Raw genomic sequence first — 20,439 nt, 5'->3', positions numbered from 1 at the left:
GGTGGCCTCCTCTGGACTGGCTGCAGCAGCTCCAGGTCCTTGTGCTGCTGGGGGACTCAAAAACCTGGAGAGAACCCTGCCTGGCTTTCTAGAAGACAGCTTTCTGCTGGAAAATAAGTGCCATGGGCACTGCCAAGGAGCAGATGAACACATTACAGTCCTTCCTCCTTTATCCATCAGCACACACGGAGGGCATTTGTGCTTAAAAAAAAAATTGGCTGGACTGGTGTCAGCACAACGTGTCTGGCTGGGGCCAGGGCTGAGACCAAGCTCAGCACATCTCGCGCCCGATAATCTCTCTTGGCTGACCTTAAGTGGCATTTGTGTGTCCAGGACAGTGCCATGACCCTCATCTTCTCCTCCTCTTTGAGATGCAAGAGACGGAGACACAAAACCCAGAGGTTTTCACGGGGTTTTAAATGCTCTTCTGGAGGGTCCTCAGGACTTCTCCAGTTGCAGTTTTGCCCCTCCTGTTATTGGCAGGTGCTGATTTTGTAGGACCTCAGGAAAAACATCCCCCTGGCCCCTTACTTCAGAAGTGAAGACATTACACCAAGGTGAGGAGAACACAGAGCATGGTGTGCTCATCAAAACAAAGAAAAATGGGCACCCAAAATGGAAATCCTACTTCCTTTCTAGTCTCTCAGGTGACTTACAGGGTGGAAGAACAGAACAGAACAAAAAAAAAACCCCAAAAAACAAAAAAAGATAAACAAACAAACAAAAAACCAAAACAAAAATACCTAAAAGCTAGATTTCCAGGAACATTCAGCAAAAGCAAAGGGAAAAAAAGGCCAAATAAAGGATAAATCCACATTAAAGGATATATCCTGCTGCAGAAAAGGGGCTTTGTGCCTTTAACAAAGTTTGTGGGCAGCCTGGAGGGTCCACCCATAGCAGTGTTTGCCCCAGACCTTATGTACCTCCCAGCATACCAGGGCTAGACAGCTTCACCTTCCTCAGGAGCCCCTGCTCTTGATGGCTGGGATGGTTTCTGAAAGCCTAACTTCGAGGATGGTCCTGTGTAAAGCTCCTGTTGTTTGCAGAGGAAATAAACCCTCACCTACTGCAGGGATGCCACCGCCCAGGGGGCCTGGGGGTTGCTCCACCTCCCCAGCACCAGAGCCCCCAAGAGCTGAGACAGTCTGTCACGTCAACACCTACTTAGGGAGCCTTTAATCTGTGGATTATTGACATGATAGACCATAACATCTCTTTAAGAGCCACTACAGCCCATCGTGTCAGTAGGTACTTAATGCAGTCCTTAATCCGCGGATTGACAGGCTAGACCATAAATTTGTGTCTATGTCTAATTAGACGGCTCTTATTACTCAGCATATACAGTAGTCATGCAGGCTAAAGAGCCTTAAGATTACTTTTTAAATTTATTAGCAAGTTGTCCAATCAATCACTCAAATGGCTCCTTGTTCCGTGCAAAATCAGTCAACCTTGCATGAAAATAAATGTTAAGTTTCACCGCAAGATTTCAATTTGCTGATGTTTACTAAGATTGAGTCTGATGAGGTCAAGCAGGATAAAATATGGCAGAAGCCATCAGGGGAAGGACTCTTGTATTTCCCCATTTTTCTAGGGCTTTGGTTCAGGTTTGTATTAACAGTGACCTGAAATTTTGGGAGGGCTTTGCTTGGTCCGCAGGTGACCCAACGAAAAACTGCCATCACTTTCCCCACATCTGGGAATCCCCCTTGTGAAATCAGGACAAAAATGAGGTCAGGTGAGATGGTGGGTAGAGATGATTCACCCCTGAGGACATCCCCTCAGGTTCCCATCCCAGCTTGGTGGTGGCCCTGAGTCAGCCTTCCCCCAGCCTAGAACCAAGCCCTGACCTTTTTGAGGGTTAATTCAGCAAGAACATAAAAGTGAGAAAGAAAGGAGCCCTACAAGCATGTTGTTGCAGACCTTCAGAGACTCAAAAGCAAACATCTTGGCAGATGCCAAGGCTGGACCAGGAGTGATGTCCAAAAATATTAAAAAATATACTAAAAAAGATAGGGTGATCCATGTCCCCTACTTTGCAGGACGGCAAAGAAAGAACCCAAGTGAAACTGCCGAGTTCATGGAGTACACCAAACCAGAAATTTGATTCATAAACATCCTATTAGTCACTGCTACTGTCTAATTACAGTGATTAATCAATTACCACGGCTAAAAACGACTCTAGAAGAGAAGAACCCTTTTCTTGTGACCATTCTCTTTAAAAGCCAAGCAAGGCTGGAGCTACAAGGCAGTGGGGCGGGGGGGAAAATATGCAAGCACACACCAAAAATGCCTGTCTGCCTGTCTCCAGTGGTTAGAGGAGCCAGCTGACTCCAGTTTCCTCCGTACCAGGCTTCAGGCCTCATCAGCCATGCAAATTATAGAGTACTGTGCTGTCTGAAGGCCGAATTTCGACTCAGCTCAGAGAAAAGCCTTAGAGGAAGGGTGGGGATGAAGAAGCCAGCCAAATCCATTCATAATATTTACAGTAAATGGGCCTCTTTGCTGTTGTTTAGTATACAGTCAGCCTAATTATTTTTGAAGTTTTAATTTAAAGAACCTTCTTTATCTGCCTCTCCTTCTGCACCCCTCAAAGGTGTGGGAAAACTTTTCCCTTGTTTCAAAAAAGCAGTAGGACGGGAATCCCTTCCCCAAGCTCCAACTCGACAGTTGGGTGGGACAAAGGGATGCTGAAAGAGGTGAGACCCTTCCAAAGCGGCCCTGCCAAAATCCATGGGGGTTTTAAGAGTCCCAGACCATCCAAAGAGGCACAAGGGCATGCAGATCCATGTGAAAACCCCCCAGAAATCCTATTTTTGCTGCATGTGTCCCCATTGCTGTTCTGTGCTGGTGGGGACTTGCTGGCTCAGGAGGTGGTGCAGGTGCTCCACTGCCCCATGCACTATCCAACCTTCTCCCCTTCATTGAGGGCAACCTGGAATAATCTCACTTTTGTAACAAATCAGCCAACAGACTTATCTGGAAACGACAGCCAGCACTCATGAGATGCTGCCCTGGGAGCCCCAAGTGACTCAGGGCTGGTAGCAGCCCCAGCTCCCAGAGAGGAGCAACCACCTCCATGCCTCAGCCTCAGCAGCTACCAGGACACACCTCTTCCCCACCCATACCCAACCCAGATCTAAACCAGAAACCTTCTGAGAAAGAGAAACCAGCACACAAAGGGCTCCTGGCTTACTGCAATGCAAATCAGACGTGAGGATGAGCTTGCCAAGAATCTCTCTCCCGGCTTGGGCTGCACTGGAGGCTCCTGTGGCAGCATCCTGCCCATCACCTTTCTGGGATAAATCACGCCGCAGATGCCAAAGCCACCAGAGGCCATAGAGCCGTGCCAGCCACGGGGTCACAGCCCCCCTCAATGCAGTCAGCCAGCTGGGGCTTAGAGGATGACCTTAAAAAGCTTTTGCAATGAAACATAAAGCTTCAGTGCTGCAGGGAAGGTCCCTCAGTGCCCAGGGGTGCCCTGGGAAGAACAGGGATACAGTCCCCAGGGAAGCCTCAGCTCTCCACTAGCAACATGTAGCTATGTGGGTTACCTGTTAAAAACCTTGTTAAGACCTTAATAAAACCTGAAGTAGAGCAGTTTAGGATTTCCAAATGGATACCTAATACACAGATGTGTGTTAGGATCTTTCCCCCGCCCCCAACTGCGTTACACACACACACACACACACACACAACACAGCATCGCTGCTGTTCTCATTCTCATTCCAGTAGTGAAAAAAAACCTCTCCCTGCAGCACACTGACCTGGAATTCTCCCCTAAAGACTGAAAACAGACGTAAATATATATTTCTCCACACACCAAAAAAATAAAAATGCCCACTTGCCCCAGCAACTTTTCCCAGAGCAGCATCTCCCTCGCAGGGATGTAAACCCATGGAAAAAGTAGAGTAGGAACAAAAGTCCTTTTCACGTTCATCGTGCCCCACTCCGTAACAATTATGAAAACTGTTTAGCTGGGCTGGCATTTGGAGCATTTACTGCATTCCTGCCAATAAATTCCAGTCCCGGATCCGATGGAAAAGGCTCCCTCCCTCCCCTTTCCCCTCCCTCCCTTGCCTTCATTCCTCCTGGCTTTCTTTACAACCTAATACCCTGTCAACGCGGGGCCAGGGCCTACTTAGGGGGAAAAAAAAACACCCAGCGCCAGACTGGAGACAGCAGGCAGACTGAAAAAGTTAATCATTACTTCTGTCTGCCTTCATAATCTAATCACGCCTATTCCTAAGAGCAGGCAGCAGAGCACGCTGGCGTACGGGCACGGTCACCGCCCAGGGATGGACGGATGGACACACGGACAGCACCAGCCCCAGCCCGGGTAGGGGGCAATCAAAGGATGGACAGACAGGATGGATGGCGTTGGAAAGGAGTTCACAAGCCTGGCCATGCACACACACCCCTCCCCTCGCCTCTCACTTTGCTCTGGATTAATAACGCGTAGCAATTATAGAGAATATTATATTCATTAAGTAATTAACCCTCCCGGCGCTCCGGCGGAGCTGGCACCCCCTTCTCGCAGACAGAGGCCAGCAGAGGTTTGCCCCGGGCTAGAAAACGGGGCAGGTCGGCAGCACCCGGGTTAAAAAAAAAAAACCAAAAGCTCCTCGTGGCTCATCTCATCCCACTGCTGGTGGCAACAGCAGAGCCATGTCCCAGGTGGGGACCTGCCACGACTGGGGTGGCATCACCCACACCCAGCAGGATCCTCCCCTGGGGACAAGACTCAGGAGATTTGGGCTGTCACCAAGAGCCAGCAGCATCATCCCATGGATGCAAAACTCAGGGGATCTGGGGTGTCACCAACACCCAGCAGCATTCTCCCATGGGGATGAAACCCAAAGGATCTGGGCATCACTAAGACCCAGGAGCATCCTCACGCAGGGATAATGCCCAGGGAATCTGGAGCTTGGCAAGCCCAGCATCACACCAGCTTCTCCAGAAAATAACTGCAGTGCAACTCTCAGGTGAGCCAAGGCTTCATGCTCTTGACACCCAGGATACATTTTCCATGCTTGGCTGTGACAAAGAACAGGAAAACTACAGGCATCTGCCTATGATTTATGGGTTTGTTCCTTATCGTGAGCTAAAAAGTCTCAGACTGGCTTCCAAAGAAAATGAATTCATCAGTTCAAATGCAGTGATGTAACTTCAGGCTCCCAGCTCCTTTTCCAAATAAAACTCCTGTTACTTGATTCCTGCTCGAAGAATGATTTTATGGAGTTATTGACTCCGTCCGCTCTGCCTGGGAAGGTGCTGCCGGAGCCCAGCCACGGGGTCACTGACAGCATCCCGCGTGGGCGAGCAGGACCTCATCTCATGGCTTAGTTTCTTGACTATTTTGCCATTTTCCCTGCTTTTCTACTCAAAACCTCACCTTGCACACCAATGTGCAAACAGACACTCAACTGCACTGGTATGATTTTGCATCAGCCACCATGGTGGGGGCTCCTCCTTAGCAGTGACGCCTGGTAATTTTCATCACCCATACATTCAACCCATAGCCTTCCATCACCAAAAATCACTGGATCCACAGCCAACTTCACCACTTGCAAAAGTGACAGATGTCTGAACTTCCACCACCTTCCTAACAGCCGAATTTCTCCACCACAAAGTCACCTCTTACTGATGCAGTTCTGGTTTCTATGAACAAAACCTCTTCAACCTATATAAATATTATATAGAATTCTATACAAATATGGAACATATTCAATATACAATGAATATAGTGAATATATTCAACATATATATCTATAAAGTATGTTGACTATATCCTATATAATTCTATATATTATATATAGAATAAATTATCTCCATCCATATTCAACCTACACACAGAGGTTGAATGGATTTTGATTAGTATTTAACCATCCACAGTCTCACTTATTATGTACACCTATAAGGCACATATTTGCAACTAGGGTTAAGAGCTCGAGCAGTTCTGAATTATTACTTAAAAGGCAAAATTTGCCTTTCCACATGCTCAGCGAAAAGCCAGGAAAGCCATGGGAGCCAGGACTTCACCCCAAAGCTGCATCACCAAACCCCAGTGCCCCAACAGGGATCCCACTTGGTCGCTGCGGGAGGATGAGGAAGGACCACAGAGCCAGGTACGGGTCATCACACACAGAGGAGCATCACCAAGAGCATCACCAGGACCTCCTGCCACCAGCCCACAGTGCTTCAGCACTGCCAGCACAACCCAACCAGGGAGGCTGAAGCCAGTAGGTTTTTTATGTAGTGAGGTTAAAAGGGTAGAGAAGGGCTGAGCCAGCTCTTACAGGGTGGTTTTTTTTTTCTTTCCCCTTGCAAGTTAAAACCAAGATAATGACACTGGGTGGGGACCAATTTGAAGGGCTGAGCAGCCAAACCAAAATTAGTCTCCCGGCCAAGAGCTTCCTAGGCCTCACAGTTTGGGGAAGGAAGCTGAGGAAAAGCATGAAAATAAAAAAAAAAAAAAATTCCTCGGGAAGCTGGACCATCGCGCTCAAGCAAAGGTGACCCTGCTAGTCAAATATTTTTCAACATAATAAAAGTAAAATCAAGTACTGGAACAGCCTCCCTTGGAAAAGCAGGACCTATGAGATGGTGTTTTTTCCTCCTTTTTTCTCCTTTTCTTTCTTTTCCCTCCCCTGGCACTTTCTTTCCTTTCACTAATAACTATGTTTTCTTGCATTTTTTTTCTTGGCTCTTTCCTCATAAAAGACTGATGTAATTTCCTGTCTTGTCCCAATGTTTCCTGTTAATTAACAGGGTGAAAGTTATCATCACGCATTTAAATGGCAACCCAAAAGAGGGGAGGGGAAAAAAAATGGGGGAAAAATAAAAAAGAAATTAGAAAGGAGAGAAAAGGGCTGTCTGTTAGCAAACACCACATCACATCCCCAGCAGCACAAAACACCCTGGAAAAAGCTTTTTGGAACTGATGACTTGAGCCCATGGGCAAAGACCCCCCCAAGGGTGGCAGCAGGTCTGTGCACAGGGAATCCAAGCCCCCACCCTCCCCTGGATGGGGATGGAAAATCCCTGCAAAGCTTGCCCAGAAAAGCTCTTCTCTTGCATTAAGAAGGAAAATAAAAAAAGAAGGGAAACAATGAGATGAAAAACAGGAGGAAGAAAGAAAACAAGTAGAAGTAAAAGAAGAAAAAGAAGGAAAAGAGGAAGATAAAAAAAGGACAAAAAGAAGGAGGAGAAGAAGGAGAAGAAGGAGAAGAAGAAGCAGAAGAAGGAGAAAAAGACAAAAAAGCAGAAGAAGGAAAACAGAAGAAAAAAAGAGGGAAAACAGGAAAAGAAAATGGAAGGAAAAAGACAAAAAAAAAAGAGAGAAATAAAATAAAGTAAAATAACTTGTCGAGAAAAAGGCAGACAGCAACACCCAAGATGTTGCTTTTATTAAGAGAAGTTGAAGAATAGGAAAAAAAAAAAAAAAAAGAAAAGAAAAGCCAGGGGCTAATCCAAAGACAGCAGGCGGAAATCCTGTGAGCCGCTGAGCTCCTTCCCTTGCCCGCCCTCAGCCCCGTGCAGGATCAGGCTCCTCCATGCCCTCTGTTCCTCAACAGCAGCCGTGACGCAGCCGGTGCCCCTGCGGCACCACAGCCATGCCAGCGGCCCCGGCACGCTGACGGCGGGCGAAACAAAGCGATTTAGGCAAAAAGCGAGGGTGGTTAGAACAGAGACTGTGCCTCAGCAGTTAATAATATCCCAGTGCTGAAAATAAACTGGGAAGGAAGCTCCTTTGTGACAGTAGGCAGGCGGCCAGGCTGCGGCGTGGGTCATTCACGCCAGCGGGGGAAGGCGGTGGGGCTGGCACCCACCCACCACCCAGCCCGTCACCCTGCTGGAGCACAGCTAGGGCTGGGAACAGGGTCCCTATAAACAATTTCCTCCTGGGCACCCTAAAACGGGCTGCACCCCGTTGTAAGCCAGCAGGGAGGTTTACGGTGCTGGCCACCGTAGCTGGAAACAGGCATCCCCCCATGCCCGTGGTGGGGAAGTGCATGTGGCTAATGTTACTGGTTCCTTTAGTGTAAGTGATACCCACTGGCAGACAGCAGGGATGGAAACGATGCAGCCTGCATCCCTGCCAGCCCGGGGCTGCTCCTCTACGAGTGTTTTTGTCCCATGGAGTTTTAAATGTCCCCAGTGATCAAGTTGCCGGCGGTCACCAGGACAGCTACTGCGAGCAGAGCACGGTTTGAACCGACACCCAACTTCCAAAATTCGCCTTTCTAGCCTCGTTCTTCCCTAAAAAGTGCCAGGCTGTGGGATTAAAACACAGGTGGACCCCATCATGGTCCCCATCACTGTTCCCACCATTATCCCCCTATGACAGACTTGCTGGTTCTAGGATCGCCTGCATTTTATCATCAGCTGTTCCAAAGGCACCGTTCAGCTGGGAAAATCTACTGGCTCTGTAGATTTTCTGTCTGGAAAAATGGGTTTAATGAAGCTGTACAGGTATGGATTGAAACTATCTAATGGGGGCAGCACCTCTGCTATCATTTCTTTTTTAAAACACATTGTAGAAGAGTATCTAGGAAAGGCTCAAGAGGCTCCAGAGCACTTAAAAGTAATTATTAAATGTATTCTATTTGCTCTGGAATGATTTTAATCGGTGAAACGCCCGGAGCTGGGAGGAGGATCCCGGCTGTGTCCCAGGGGGGTCCCCACAGGGTGAGAACCCCCTTAAAAAAAAAAAAAAAAGAAGGCCTCACAGGGCTTGGAGGAACCAGAGCGGGTGGCCAAGCCAAGAGCCCGGGGCCGGTGCCAAGCACCAGCTCCCTCCTCCCAGTCGGCCACGGTCAGATGATGTGCGAGGCGAGCCGGGAGGCTCCTAGTCTGGCAGGCAGCCTGCTCTGCTCCAGAGGCTCCAGTGCTGTCATCCTGGCGTTAACCCCTGATAACCTTGTCCTTTCCAGGACAGGATCGTGGTTTTTAGGTAAGCAAGGAGCAGGGGGTCATGTCTCCCAGCGAGGCTGGGAAGGAAAGGGTGCAGCGCCCTGCGATGCTCAAAGCAAATTAAAAAATATTAAAACGACGTAGGCTCAAAAATAAACCAAAAATAAGTGACTTAAAGAAAAAAAAAATTCCCAAGCAATTGTTTATCCCTGGGACAAATATACAATCCTAGTTCCACAGGAAGATGTCTCAATTTCAGATTATAATAGGATGCCAATTTGTAAATAAAGGCATTTCACAGGAGGTTATAAACTCCGTAGGGGAGGGAGGTGGAAGTAGGGGGAACGGGAAAACACAGGCAGGGCTCTGGCAGAGACACAGCACAGGATCCTGTTTACACGGGCGGGGGGAGAGTGGTGGGGAGCCGCTTCGGGGGGCAAATATCTCCGGATTTGGACAAGGTGCTTCTTCCCCGTCGAGCAGATACCAGCGGGGATCAGAGGCATAGTGAAACATTCCCGGCCTGTCCGCAATTTTGGAATGAAATGTCAATCAGCCAAGAGGTCCCTTAAACCAGACAAGGTCCCACAGCACAGAGAGCTGGAGTAGGGAATGATGCTAATATTTTTCCAGCCTGGGGAAATCTTTTCCCTGTGTTTTTGGTGTGGAGTTGGGAGGGAGAAACTGAGTCTGTGCCTGCTGCAGAAGAGCCTTGTGGGTTTCCCAGCCTCAAGGCTTGCAGAACTTTGATCCAGCACCCACCAAGTATTATCATTCAACATCCACTGGCTCTTGGAGACCCTGAGGTGTTTCCAGAGTTTGGGCAAATCAACAGGATTGGGCCAAAATCCAGAAAAACTCTCAGGTTTGGTATTATAGGAACAACCTCTATAAAAAAGGCAGTGGATGTGGCAAGGACACAAGCCAGCTCAACTTGCTTTCCCTCTCCGAGGACAAGCTCTGGGCTTCTTGAGAGCTTTGCTTTGCCAGCAGATCCAGCACTATTCACCTGTCCTACTGGAGAACCACTTCCTCACCCACCATGGACACCACAACCTTCCACCAGCCGAGAGCCACTAGCCCCACACCACACACGGGTCAGGACAGAGATGTCCAGGGCTGGTGGATCATGTTCCATGGAGACTCAGCACCAACACCACCAAACACCACCAGCTCACTTCTACCCTTGGAGCACAGCTTCTCCATGGGTCATACAGGAATCTGGCTCCCACCAATCTGATGCCACCAGACCACGGGCCAGCCACCTCCAAGTTCTCCAAGCATGGCTTTGCTTGTTTGAAAGAAGTCGTAACCAAACACATCGGCTGAGAACAAGTCAGCTCAAAATACAGGAAAACCACCCTCTGTCTCCTATTTACGGGAATTATTTTTATCTCCAATGGGATATTTTTGCTCTTTAACCACACTGAGGACAGAAAGGATCTGGCTACTAATACCTGAGCACAACCATGTCAGGGGGAGAAAACGTGAGCGAGGAGCCCTGACCCACCCACAGGCTGACCACTGATAAAAATAAAGATGATATAAGAAAATAAATAAAAGCCAGAATACAGAAGTGAGAGCCAGTGCCTTGGGGGAAGCAAGGGGTACATCAGCCAGAGAATGGGATGGCTGGGGGAGACAGAGCAGAGGTAGGATGAGAAGAGGACACCAGCATGGTGTGAAGGACTACCCAGGATTGCATTCCTGGGTCAGGAAGGAGAACAGAAAGCAGAGGGAGGGAGGGAAAGAGCAGCTCAGATTAGTTATCACAAGGGGGAAACACTCCCCATACATCCCCCTGGCCACGCCACTCCCCCCGCCACACATCCTCCAGAGCCTCTGGTATCCATCAACACAACTGCCTGCAGCCCCAGCAAGAGACAGACCCCAGCAGTGGCTGATCTGAGACTCCTCCTCATCAAAGGCTCCTCATGGAGAGCTGCAAGGATGCTCGCTTTGAGTCCCTTCAAAGCTCTCCTTGCCACCATCCTCTCAACCCGTCCGCGCATTCCCCTGCCAGAGCGGCCATGAACCCCAGGCTGGCCCCATTCCCAAATTCTCAGTGTTGAGAGTGATCTTCCTTGCCAAATCCTGCTTTTTGAGACATCAGAGCAGATCTACTGACCTTGATCTCTGCTAATACACCAGCATCCACCACCCATGACTGATGACCAAAGGCTGCAGTGCTGCAGGAACCCACCACCAACAACAACCACCTGTGACGTCTTTTTCCTCACACACCCACTCCAGTTTCCAAACTACCAAAATAATTACAGGTTTTTTTCCTTTTCTTAAGCCATCCTTTCATCAAGGAGCCGCAAATCCAACATGTACAGGTCTGGAGGAGATGAGGGATGCTGGATTCTCCACCCAGCATCACCCATCCCCATCTGCCTGAACACAGATAACACCAAGCCAAAGCGTTGGCCATGTACCCTGCCAATAACTCATTAAAGCCCTCTTCAAACACACTCCTCTGCTAACTAAAATATGCAGGAGGGGGTAGGAAAAAAAGGAGGAGAAAATGAGCTTTGGAGGATTGCTCCAAAGTGCATTTATTTTCCTTTCTTGACTGGGTCTCTCCAGTTGGGAATTTTCAGCGCTGCACTTCAGCGCGCGGAAGGGAGATGCCAGTAAATCAGAGCAAATTCAAAACAAATGCTCTTTCATGTGGAGGCATTCGGCTTTGTTTCAGGGCTTGGGTAGCTAACCATATCCCTTCAAGAGTCAACTCTCCTATCAGCTCCTCATTAAACTAAATGGCTACAATTACATTTGGGAAGGAAAAAAGAGCGGTTAATGATCGTAAAAGGTTCTGTTTCCAGGCTTGGGGAGGGGGGAGAACGTTTGATAAGGGCGACCAAAAAAAAATCCAATCCAATGAAATAATAACAATAGAATAAAGTAAGTTAAAAGCCTATTTTCAGGTGGAAATGTGCTTTCATTTGGGGAAGAAGCTCAATTAAGGAGCTAGGGGTCCCCTTCCCACAGCCCTTTGGGAGGCACCAGGAACGAGCCATGTTATTTCCTGCAGCCCAAGCCCCCACCTCCCGCCTTCCCTTCGGGAGCAGAGCTGCCAGACGAGATGTTATCAATAGGCTGAACTTTACAGAAAGCCCCCTTTTAAAAGCGAGTACTTCCTCTGCTTATTTCATGTGGTATCCTGTGGAACCGAACTCTCTCCTCCCCTCTGCAACGGGTGTATTTCAGGAGGAAAAAGGAAAAAAAAAAAGAAAAAAAGATCTAACAACATTCTTATTGTGTTGTTTTGCTTCTTGTCTTTTTTCTTTCTACAGTGTCTTTTTTTAAATTCCCCGAAGCTATAGGCTCCAATAGTAAATGAAATAAAGAAACCCAAAGCTGCCTTAAGAAAAAAACCCAAACAGCAACAAGTTTCCCTGTTCCCTCTCCCCCTTCATTTGATTAATTCTCATTAGGGCCTTTGAACAAACAATATGCTCCCCTCTCAAATAACAGACGGGGTATATATTACACCCAAAGAAAAACAAACAAGGCTCACTTAAAGACATCACATCCACACCAAACGCAATTCCTGGAGAGAGGCAGGGGCAGATGCATGCGTGCGTGCAGCCGCCGCTGACCTAATTCTGAATGCCAGTTTCAAGGTGATGAATAAATCATAAATCAAGGAGACATCCCCACAAAGGCAGGCACCTTCAAACATCAGCCAGTACCTGCAGGTACATGGTTTCAGACACTTTAATCCTGGTAGAGACACTGAGGTGGCCAGTCTGGGGTGAGAGGTGAGGTGCTGGAGACATCACACCTTGGAAATGGGGTTGGGAGTTGGACTAGATGACCTTCAAAGATCCTTTCCAACCCAAACCACTCTATGTCTCTATGCAAACCCCAAGAGGGGTGGGGAAACCACCTTATGAGCCTCCATCCTGAAACAGGAGGCTGAGGGAGATGGCAAACAGGAAAACAGCAGAAATCATAGAATACCTCAGGTTGGAAGGAATACGAAAGGATCATCAACTCTCTCTGCTACATCCTCTACAAAGAAACAGGCCACTTTTCCTCCCTGGGCACCATGAGCCTTGTGCAACAGATGTGGGATGCTGGTAACCTTAGGAGGAGCCAAATCTGAGTAGGGCTCTCATCCCAGAGACCAGAGATGCCCCCACCAAGTCAAGGACACCTTGACACCAGATCCTTCTTTAAGGTACGAGCACCTTAAGCACCTGCTCCCATAATCCACGCATCCAAATGAATGGTCAACCAACATTGCTTTGCCTTCCCCTGCCTCAGCCCTTTTGCCTCTTCCTGCCTCAGCCCAAAAATGAATGGAGAATGAGGCTGGAATTCGAAGGAAATACAGGCTTTCAGGGATGGAGAACCTTGTCTGGGATTTCAACACATCATTTTGCACAAGAGGTACACAGCTGCTACTGAAATGAAGCCCAGCTCCCCCTCCAAGCACACCCTTCTCAGTGATGTGCATTCCCAAAACTCCCCAGCATCACTTCGCCTTTTGTCGGGACCCTCAGCCAATGCAACCCACATCCAAGATCAAGGGCAACAAGAGATCTCTTACCTGAGAGCCCCCCAGGGGCTAGACAATTAGTTCCCCCTGTTTCAGTGGAGGAAGGCACAGAGTCTGGACAATCTGCTGGAGCAGAGGAAAAGGAAAAAAAAAAAAAGTCAGTATATAGGTGGTTCTTTGCAGGCTCCCAGCATCGCCCCAAGCAGAACACACATTCCAAAGGGCTTAGCAGGAAGCGATTACTAATTGTCCGTGCAGAGACAGTAGTTCATCAAGAAGCATCCACCCTAACTCGTTGTCTCAGTCAAGGCTGCGCTTCATCACCAGCCAGTGCTGATTATAGACCGTCAGAAATTACAGGCTGGCTGCCACCTCTCTGGACAAGTCACCGGCTAAGGACATCAAGGTTGTCGCCCTTCTGATGCAAGCAAGCTTCCAAAAATTCTTAAATCGTGACTTTATGCACCCAATTTAGTCAACACCTGTAACTCACCAAAATGGGAACCGAAAGGGAAACGTCTCATTGCTGCCCTTTTGCAGCAATCGGGCTGAGTTTGTGGTGCCCCACTCAGTTTTTGTCACCACCAGCTGCTGGCAGATCTTATTGCCACCTCCTGGGAAACTGGACCTACTCCTCCGTGCACCACCCAAGGGCAGGGTAAGACTGGCTGCTTCTTTAGAGGTTTCTCCCCATGCATGCAGGTGCTGGAGCTCAAGGTTTGGACCTTTCTATCATAAGCCTGCTCCTCCAGGTGACAACAGCCGGAAGCAACACCAATCTTCTGGTCCTACGGACCAACTCCACCTTTTGGTCACTACCATGGGACCACAAGCTGAAGAACAAGCCTGAGAAGACCTGTGAAGTTCATGTAAACTTCTGGTCCTCAGGGACTTTGGGTTTCACCAAATTTGGGCTCCCTATGCGATCATTTCGTTCACATCTGTATCTCAAAGCAAGGACCACCACCAGGAGAGCCAAAAATGATTTTCTTCCTACTGATAAAGCAATTCTTCCAGATCCCACCCCTGAAATACCTGTCTGCATAACCTCATTTTATCAGAGTAAAGTAAAAGCCCTAACAGGAATATACAGTTTAACAGGATATACTTAATCAAACTGAAAACAATAGGGGAGACAGGAAATAGACTTACTTGTGAAATACTGTATATGATATGCTCTCTAAATGCCTTGTCGTGCTTTCTATGCTTTAAAGAAATAGGGGTTTTACTTTTTTTAACCCTTTTTAGTCCAGACAGAAGATTCCCCTGCCATTTCCCCTTTGATGGCTTCAAGTGCTTGAGCTACAGATGCTTTCTGAACACAGGCTGGACCACTCTGCCCTGCCCTGGGCTCCCTGCGCCTGCAGCTACAGTTCCCTGAGGAGTTCCTGTGGATAAGGGACATAATTGGTCCTTTCCATGTTGTCTTGCCGTAGGGATCATACGTGACCAGGTTCTCTGTTACCACATCAGGCAGGACAGAATCCTATCCAAATATATAACCCTAGCAATGGGGGGATGTGCTTGCACACTTCTTCCTCAGTTCCCTTCCTGTGTCCCATCGCCCAACAAGACAGTTCCCCTCATCCATGAATCATCCCCTGAAGTCTCTTTAAAAAATGCAGAGCTGGTGCAGCTCAACTCTAGACCAACCATGACAGTCAGGTGTGGAATGAACCCAAAGTCAGAACCTTCATGGGGTCTCTGCCCTGTGTGTGGCTGGATTAATTGCTGCACTCCTCCTACCACCCACAGAGCTGCCCAGGACTCTTGTTGTTAGGGGGCACTGGGGCTCATTTTACCTTCAGCACCAGAGAGGTGGCAGGATCAACCCAAACCAGGATTTGTCCAAGCCTGGTACGCATCAATCTCCTCCCAACACTGCCTTCCCACAGCATAAAACCATTGTAGAGACACAAAATTATTCCTTCTGGCCACCATCCCAACCTTGCAAGGTGTCAAATAGCTCCTGGGAGCTGCCAAACCTCCAGCTCCCCTGAAAGCTGACGCCACAGGAGGGCATTCGGCCCTGCAGCAACATCTCAGTGAGTTTCCTGCACTCTCACACTCCAGCACCACCAAGACCAGTCATGCAGGAGCACAGTGGAGCCACTTGCAGCCCCTTGTCCCACTTAAAGCTTCATCAAAAATCTCCCTGAATTATGAGGGAACTACTATCCACCTCACTTTCAGCACGGCTGCAAGCGGCAACTCCAGCAGGGACATCAGGAATGCTGAGTGCCCACACACCTCCATCATCCATCCCTGCCAACGTCCTGTGTGAGGGAGAGGGAAAGTCCTTCCCTTGATTAAAGTCCTCCCCATCCCTGGAGGTGTCCAAGGCCAGGCTGGAGGTGGTTTGGAGCAACCTGGTCTAGTGGAAGGTATCCCTGCCCAAGGCAGGGGGTTGGAACGAGATGAATTTTAAGGTCATTCCAACCCAAACCATTCTGGGATTCTATGAATGAGCAAGCCAGCCTGACCTACAGCCTTCTCTCAGGTAACTCAGCCATCAAGGGCAGATCTTTCTGTTCTACAACAAGTACACAAATACCAGATCTATCCTACCAACACAGCCTGACGTGGCATTTCACTGCCTGCAGTGGACTCCCAGCTCCCTGTCCATCCCTACTTTCCTCCAGCCTGCGATACAGCCTGTCTCAGCCTCCATCCCCTCCAGAAAAACTGATTTAATCCCCATGGTAAGGGTTTTAAACTAAAAGAGAAGAGAGATTTTGATGAGATTGAATGAAGAAACTGTTAATGATGAGGGTGGTAAGGCACTGGCACAGGCTGCCCACAGAGATGGCAGATGCTCCACCCCAGAAACATTCAAGGGCAGGCTGGATGGGACTCAGAGCCACCTGGTCTAGTTGAAGATGTTCCTGCTCACTGCAGGAGAGTTGGACTAGAGGGTCTTTAGTGTCCCTTCCAACACAAATCCTTTTTTGATTCTCTGATCTGGCAGCCTCTGCCAGAGCCCACACCAGTCCAGGTTTAATACCTGCCTGTCTCTCCATGTAAAGCACTTACAAGACATGGCACTAAACACTTAAAAAACTTTTACCACTACTATCATGCTCAGTGGAAAAGCAGAAGCTTTCTGCTGGAAGAACATTCCCAGCTCCACTGATAGAGTCTAAACATAGGGACGGTTCCCACCCAAGGTCCCAGGTGAGAAGACGGCTGATGAGCATCAGCCAGGTAAAAAAATGTTCACACCTTCCTAGAGTTCTCAACATGCAGCTGGGCAGCTGCCACAGGAGATGGCACAGAGGCTGGGACGGGAAACCCTCAGTCCTCTGCAGAGGAAATGCTGAGAAACCCTGAGCTTGCAAAACCCACCTGCCACCACAGACTTCCAGGCTCCGCTGGTGCCTGTCACAGCCCCGTTAGTCAGAGCTCAGCTGCCAAGCAGATTTTTCTTTCAAAAAGGAAAAAAAAAGGAGGACTTTTTGGTGAGTAACCCAGTTGTTTCTGTGCTTCCGATGGGCAGCGTTAATCACTTCCTATTGGCCAATAGGAATAACTTTTCCTTTCGAAATGGCACATTCATGTTCTGCTGCTTTTCTTGTTTACACACATTTTGCTACCTTATGTCAACACTTGCTAATGAATAAATATATCATTCAGCTAACTGAAAATGAGATCCTGGCAGAGGCAGATTGAATGTTTAAATCCTGCTAATAGATTTTATCCTAACATCTTTGCAGGAAACCAAAAATCAAGCTTTAACCCTTCTCTCCCGCAGCTCTGAACCCCTTTGCATCCCAGGACCATCAATGGGTGGAAAGAAAAGCCGTGAAGGTAAAAATAGGAACTTTTAAGGGAGCACTGCAGGGATGCAGTCAATATTATGTGAAACCCACAAAACTTCATGATCCAGCAGACCCTCAGAGTCTATCACAGGACAACCCTTCTGCATTCCAGCACATGCTTGGGATGCTGAACCTACTCCGGATGTTCCTCTTTCATTCATGAGCCCTTATCTCCTGTTTTTTTCACACCAAGGCAAGACAGTTCATACTTTGCAACCCAATTGTTTGTTAAACAACTTTGTTTATTTCCGCAAGGCAAAAAAAGACTTATTAGTGTTCCCAAAGAGTTTGCAGGGGGTGAAAACAACAGTCCATCCTCCAAGGGAGCAGCAAGCAGGATGAGACCCCACCACAGCACCAGAGCAGCCTCACAGTTGGGGTTTCTTTTAGCCCTGAGACACTGGAGAGGGGTGATTTTACAGACACTGTTCCTTTGGCCAAAAAACCCCAACCAACCAACCTGACACTGGTCTTCAGGAATATCTATCTACCTCTGCCTCCCTGCAGTGCCGTGCCTCCCCTGTCTGCCACAACCGCGGGACACGACCACAGAGACCACCGTGCTCCAGCCAGCACTCCAGAGCCACTAATCCTCAGGAAGCCAGGAGCTGCTCCTCCTGAGCTCCCCCCGTTTCCGATCCTCCCCACCTCTCCTCCTTCTCTCAGCCTCATTTATCTCACACCCGGCGAGCTCGCTGCCAGCCAAGAGTTTATGCAGACAACCGCAAAAGAGCTGGTGCCAGCCTCAAATGGGCTTCTCCCCTGGCACCCTGACATTCAATTACAAGCAACAGGCATGCATAGTGGTGCTAAGAAATTTAAATTTAAAAAGTCAGAAAAAAGAACTTTTCAACCTCTTTTCCCGTTTTTTTTTTCAACCTGATGAGGTAGGATCAGGCTCCTATAAAACTCAAGAGAGATTTCTAGTCAGTCCGTCTATCAAGGTTTGTTGGGATTCCCAGGCATCAGGGAGATGCTGTGCTGGACCCCAACCTAAATCCCTAAAAATTCACCCAGGGGTGCGGGAGCACTGCCATTTCCAACTGGAGCCTATGGTTTTCCTGGCTGACTCAAGCAGCACAGGTCTGCGCTGCACTGCAATCCCTTCTGAAGTTTCCTGCCGGAGTTTTAAAATCCTACTTTGTGCACAAGGTGGCTTAGATAACTTATATGTTAATTCTTACAGGGGTAGCAGGAGGCACAGAAGCACACAAGCAACCCAAGAGTGAAATGCATGACAAAGGCAGGAGACTGCTTTCCCTGATAAAGGGGCTGTTTTCCCATTTTTTATCTCTTACCCTGCACTGAAAAAAGTCTACTTACCAGTTGGTTTGAGAAAATCCATTGGATATCTGGAGTAGGGTGGAGGGGGAGACTCTGGAATTAGAGAAGTACAGAGAAAATAAAGGCAGAGCCATGAGAAAGAAAAAAAAAAAAAGAAAAAAGATAGGAACTTATGATAACAGTGGCATTCTTTTAGCAAAACTGTTTGTCTTAGCTCTGGGGGTTGGAGGCAGGGCAGCGAGGCGGTGATTGCCTTGATATTTAGCTGTCAGATAAACAAAAGGGACCGTCTGGCGCCAGTCTCCCTGCTATCTGCCGCTCGGGCTGTCTGATCGGGGCCTCCTTGGCTCGGCGGAGCCGCGGCAGCGCCGGGGCCGCCCGGCCCTTAATCCCCCGGCACCGCACGGGGACGGCGGGAAGGCAGCGCCGGGGCCCCCGGGAGGGGAGGGGGTCCCAGAGGTGGGGGGTGGGGGGGTCTCCCCCTCCCCTAAATACAAAAGGAAATACATAAACCACGGCAATAGAAAGTTTTTGCGCGCGTTCTGGGATTTGTTGTTTGTTGTGGCTTGGTTTTGTTTTGTTTTTCTCCAGAAGGGAAAAAAGTTTTGTGGGCTGGGAGGTGAGTGGGGCTGCTTCCACCGTATCCCCTCCAACCCTGCACACCTCTAGCCCCTGCACCCTCTCCATCCCCCGCACCCCGCACTCCATTCCCTGCACACCTTCAGCCCCGGCACCGCTGCATCCCCTCCATCTCTTGCATGCCCTCCAGTCCCTGCACACCTCTAACCCCCGCACCCCTGAATCCCCTGCAACCTTGTATGCTCGCCATTCCCCTGTATTCCCGCATCCCTACAACTCCTGCACACCTCTAACCCCCGCACCCCTGTACTGCTCCAACCCCTGCACCCTTCCATCTCCCGCACCCCCTGCATCCCCTGCCATTCCCTGCCGCCGTACCTAGCTCGCAGAGCCGGCTGAGGTGGTGCGGGTTGCAGCAGACGAGCTCGGAGTGAGCCTTGCCGTAGGATTCACAGCAACATAACCGCTTCACTTCGGAGCAGTGGCGGAGGTCGGGCCAGCGGAACACCTTGCAGAGCAGCACGGGCAGCGGGTACCAGTGCTGTCCCAGCCGCGAGTCGGCCTTGGCGGGCAGCAGCAGGCAGGGGGTCCGCGCCCCGCCGCGGGACTCCACGGCGTGCAGCAGCCCCTCCAGCTGCCGCTCCTTCAGCCGCTTCAGCACGGCGTGGGTCAGCGCCTTCAGTTCCGCCTCCGCGCCCGCCGCCGCCCGCCCGCCGCGGCCCGCCTTGCCCGGGCAGCACCCGCGCCCCCCGCCCAAGTGCGCCCGGGGCTCGGCCACCGCCGCCGCCGCGCTGGGCTCGCCCGCCGCCGCCTCCTCCTCTTCCTCGCCGCCGGGCGCGCGGCTCCGCCAGAGCCGCCGGACGAGCACCGAGCGTTTGGTCCTGAACATGCGGGACGAGAGGAGGGGCCCCCGGCTACAAAACGGGCATGTCGTCCGCCGAGCATGAAGGGGCCGGCAGGCGGGATGCGGCGGCAGCGGGGGGCAGCGGCGGGGGGCAGCGGAGCCGAGGCGGGCTGTGGCATGCGCCAGTCTCCGCGCTGGGGCCGCGGGTCCCGCCGCCTCCCGCGGGGGGATGCGCCGGCCGCGCCTCCGCCCGCTGCGAGAAAATTTACAGAAAAACCGAATTAAAAAGAAAAAAATCAAAAACTGGAGAAAAAATAAAAAAAGGGAAAAAATAAAGATGGTGGGAAGGGAAGGGAGAGAGTCGCCGCTCGCTACGGCTTTGCCCAAAAAAGCTAAGAAAAATGAAAAAAATTCCCGTCTAAAGCCCGCGGCGCCCGTCGCGGGGGCAGGCGGGCGGGGGCTGCCGGCGCCGCGCCGCCGTGCGCGGAGCG

The 20,439-nt window shown here is 49.8% G+C and overlaps 1 protein-coding gene across 2 annotated transcripts in view; it reads right to left on the bottom strand.

The window, feature by feature from the left end:
- SMAD7 (SMAD family member 7) overlaps nucleotides 1–20,415 on the bottom strand; it is a 27,072-nt gene extending 6,657 nt beyond the window's left edge. The window contains exons 1-3 of one of the 2 annotated variants that reach the window (XM_042028191.1): nucleotides 19,483–20,415; nucleotides 18,565–18,618; nucleotides 13,475–13,549 (exon numbers count right to left, since the gene is read on the bottom strand). In XM_042028191.1, the coding sequence (XP_041884125.1) occupies nucleotides 13,475–13,549; nucleotides 18,565–18,618; nucleotides 19,483–19,993 (640 nt within the window). In that variant the 5' untranslated portion in view covers nucleotides 19,994–20,415. The remainder of the gene's footprint in view (nucleotides 1–13,474; nucleotides 13,550–18,564; nucleotides 18,619–19,482) is intronic. The other variant, XM_042028192.1, reaches the window with a different exon arrangement.
- Between the last annotated feature and the right edge of the window lie 24 nt (nucleotides 20,416–20,439).

The sequence above is a fragment of the Corvus kubaryi genome, unplaced genomic scaffold (assembly GCF_017639235.1).
Source record: "Corvus kubaryi isolate FWS band 111438036 unplaced genomic scaffold, C.kubaryi_AGA036_p1.0 37308, whole genome shotgun sequence".
Lineage (NCBI taxonomy): Eukaryota > Metazoa > Chordata > Aves > Passeriformes > Corvidae > Corvus > Corvus kubaryi.
Note: the sequence above shows the minus strand (reverse complement) of the source record. Positions and strands in the feature narration are given on the sequence as shown.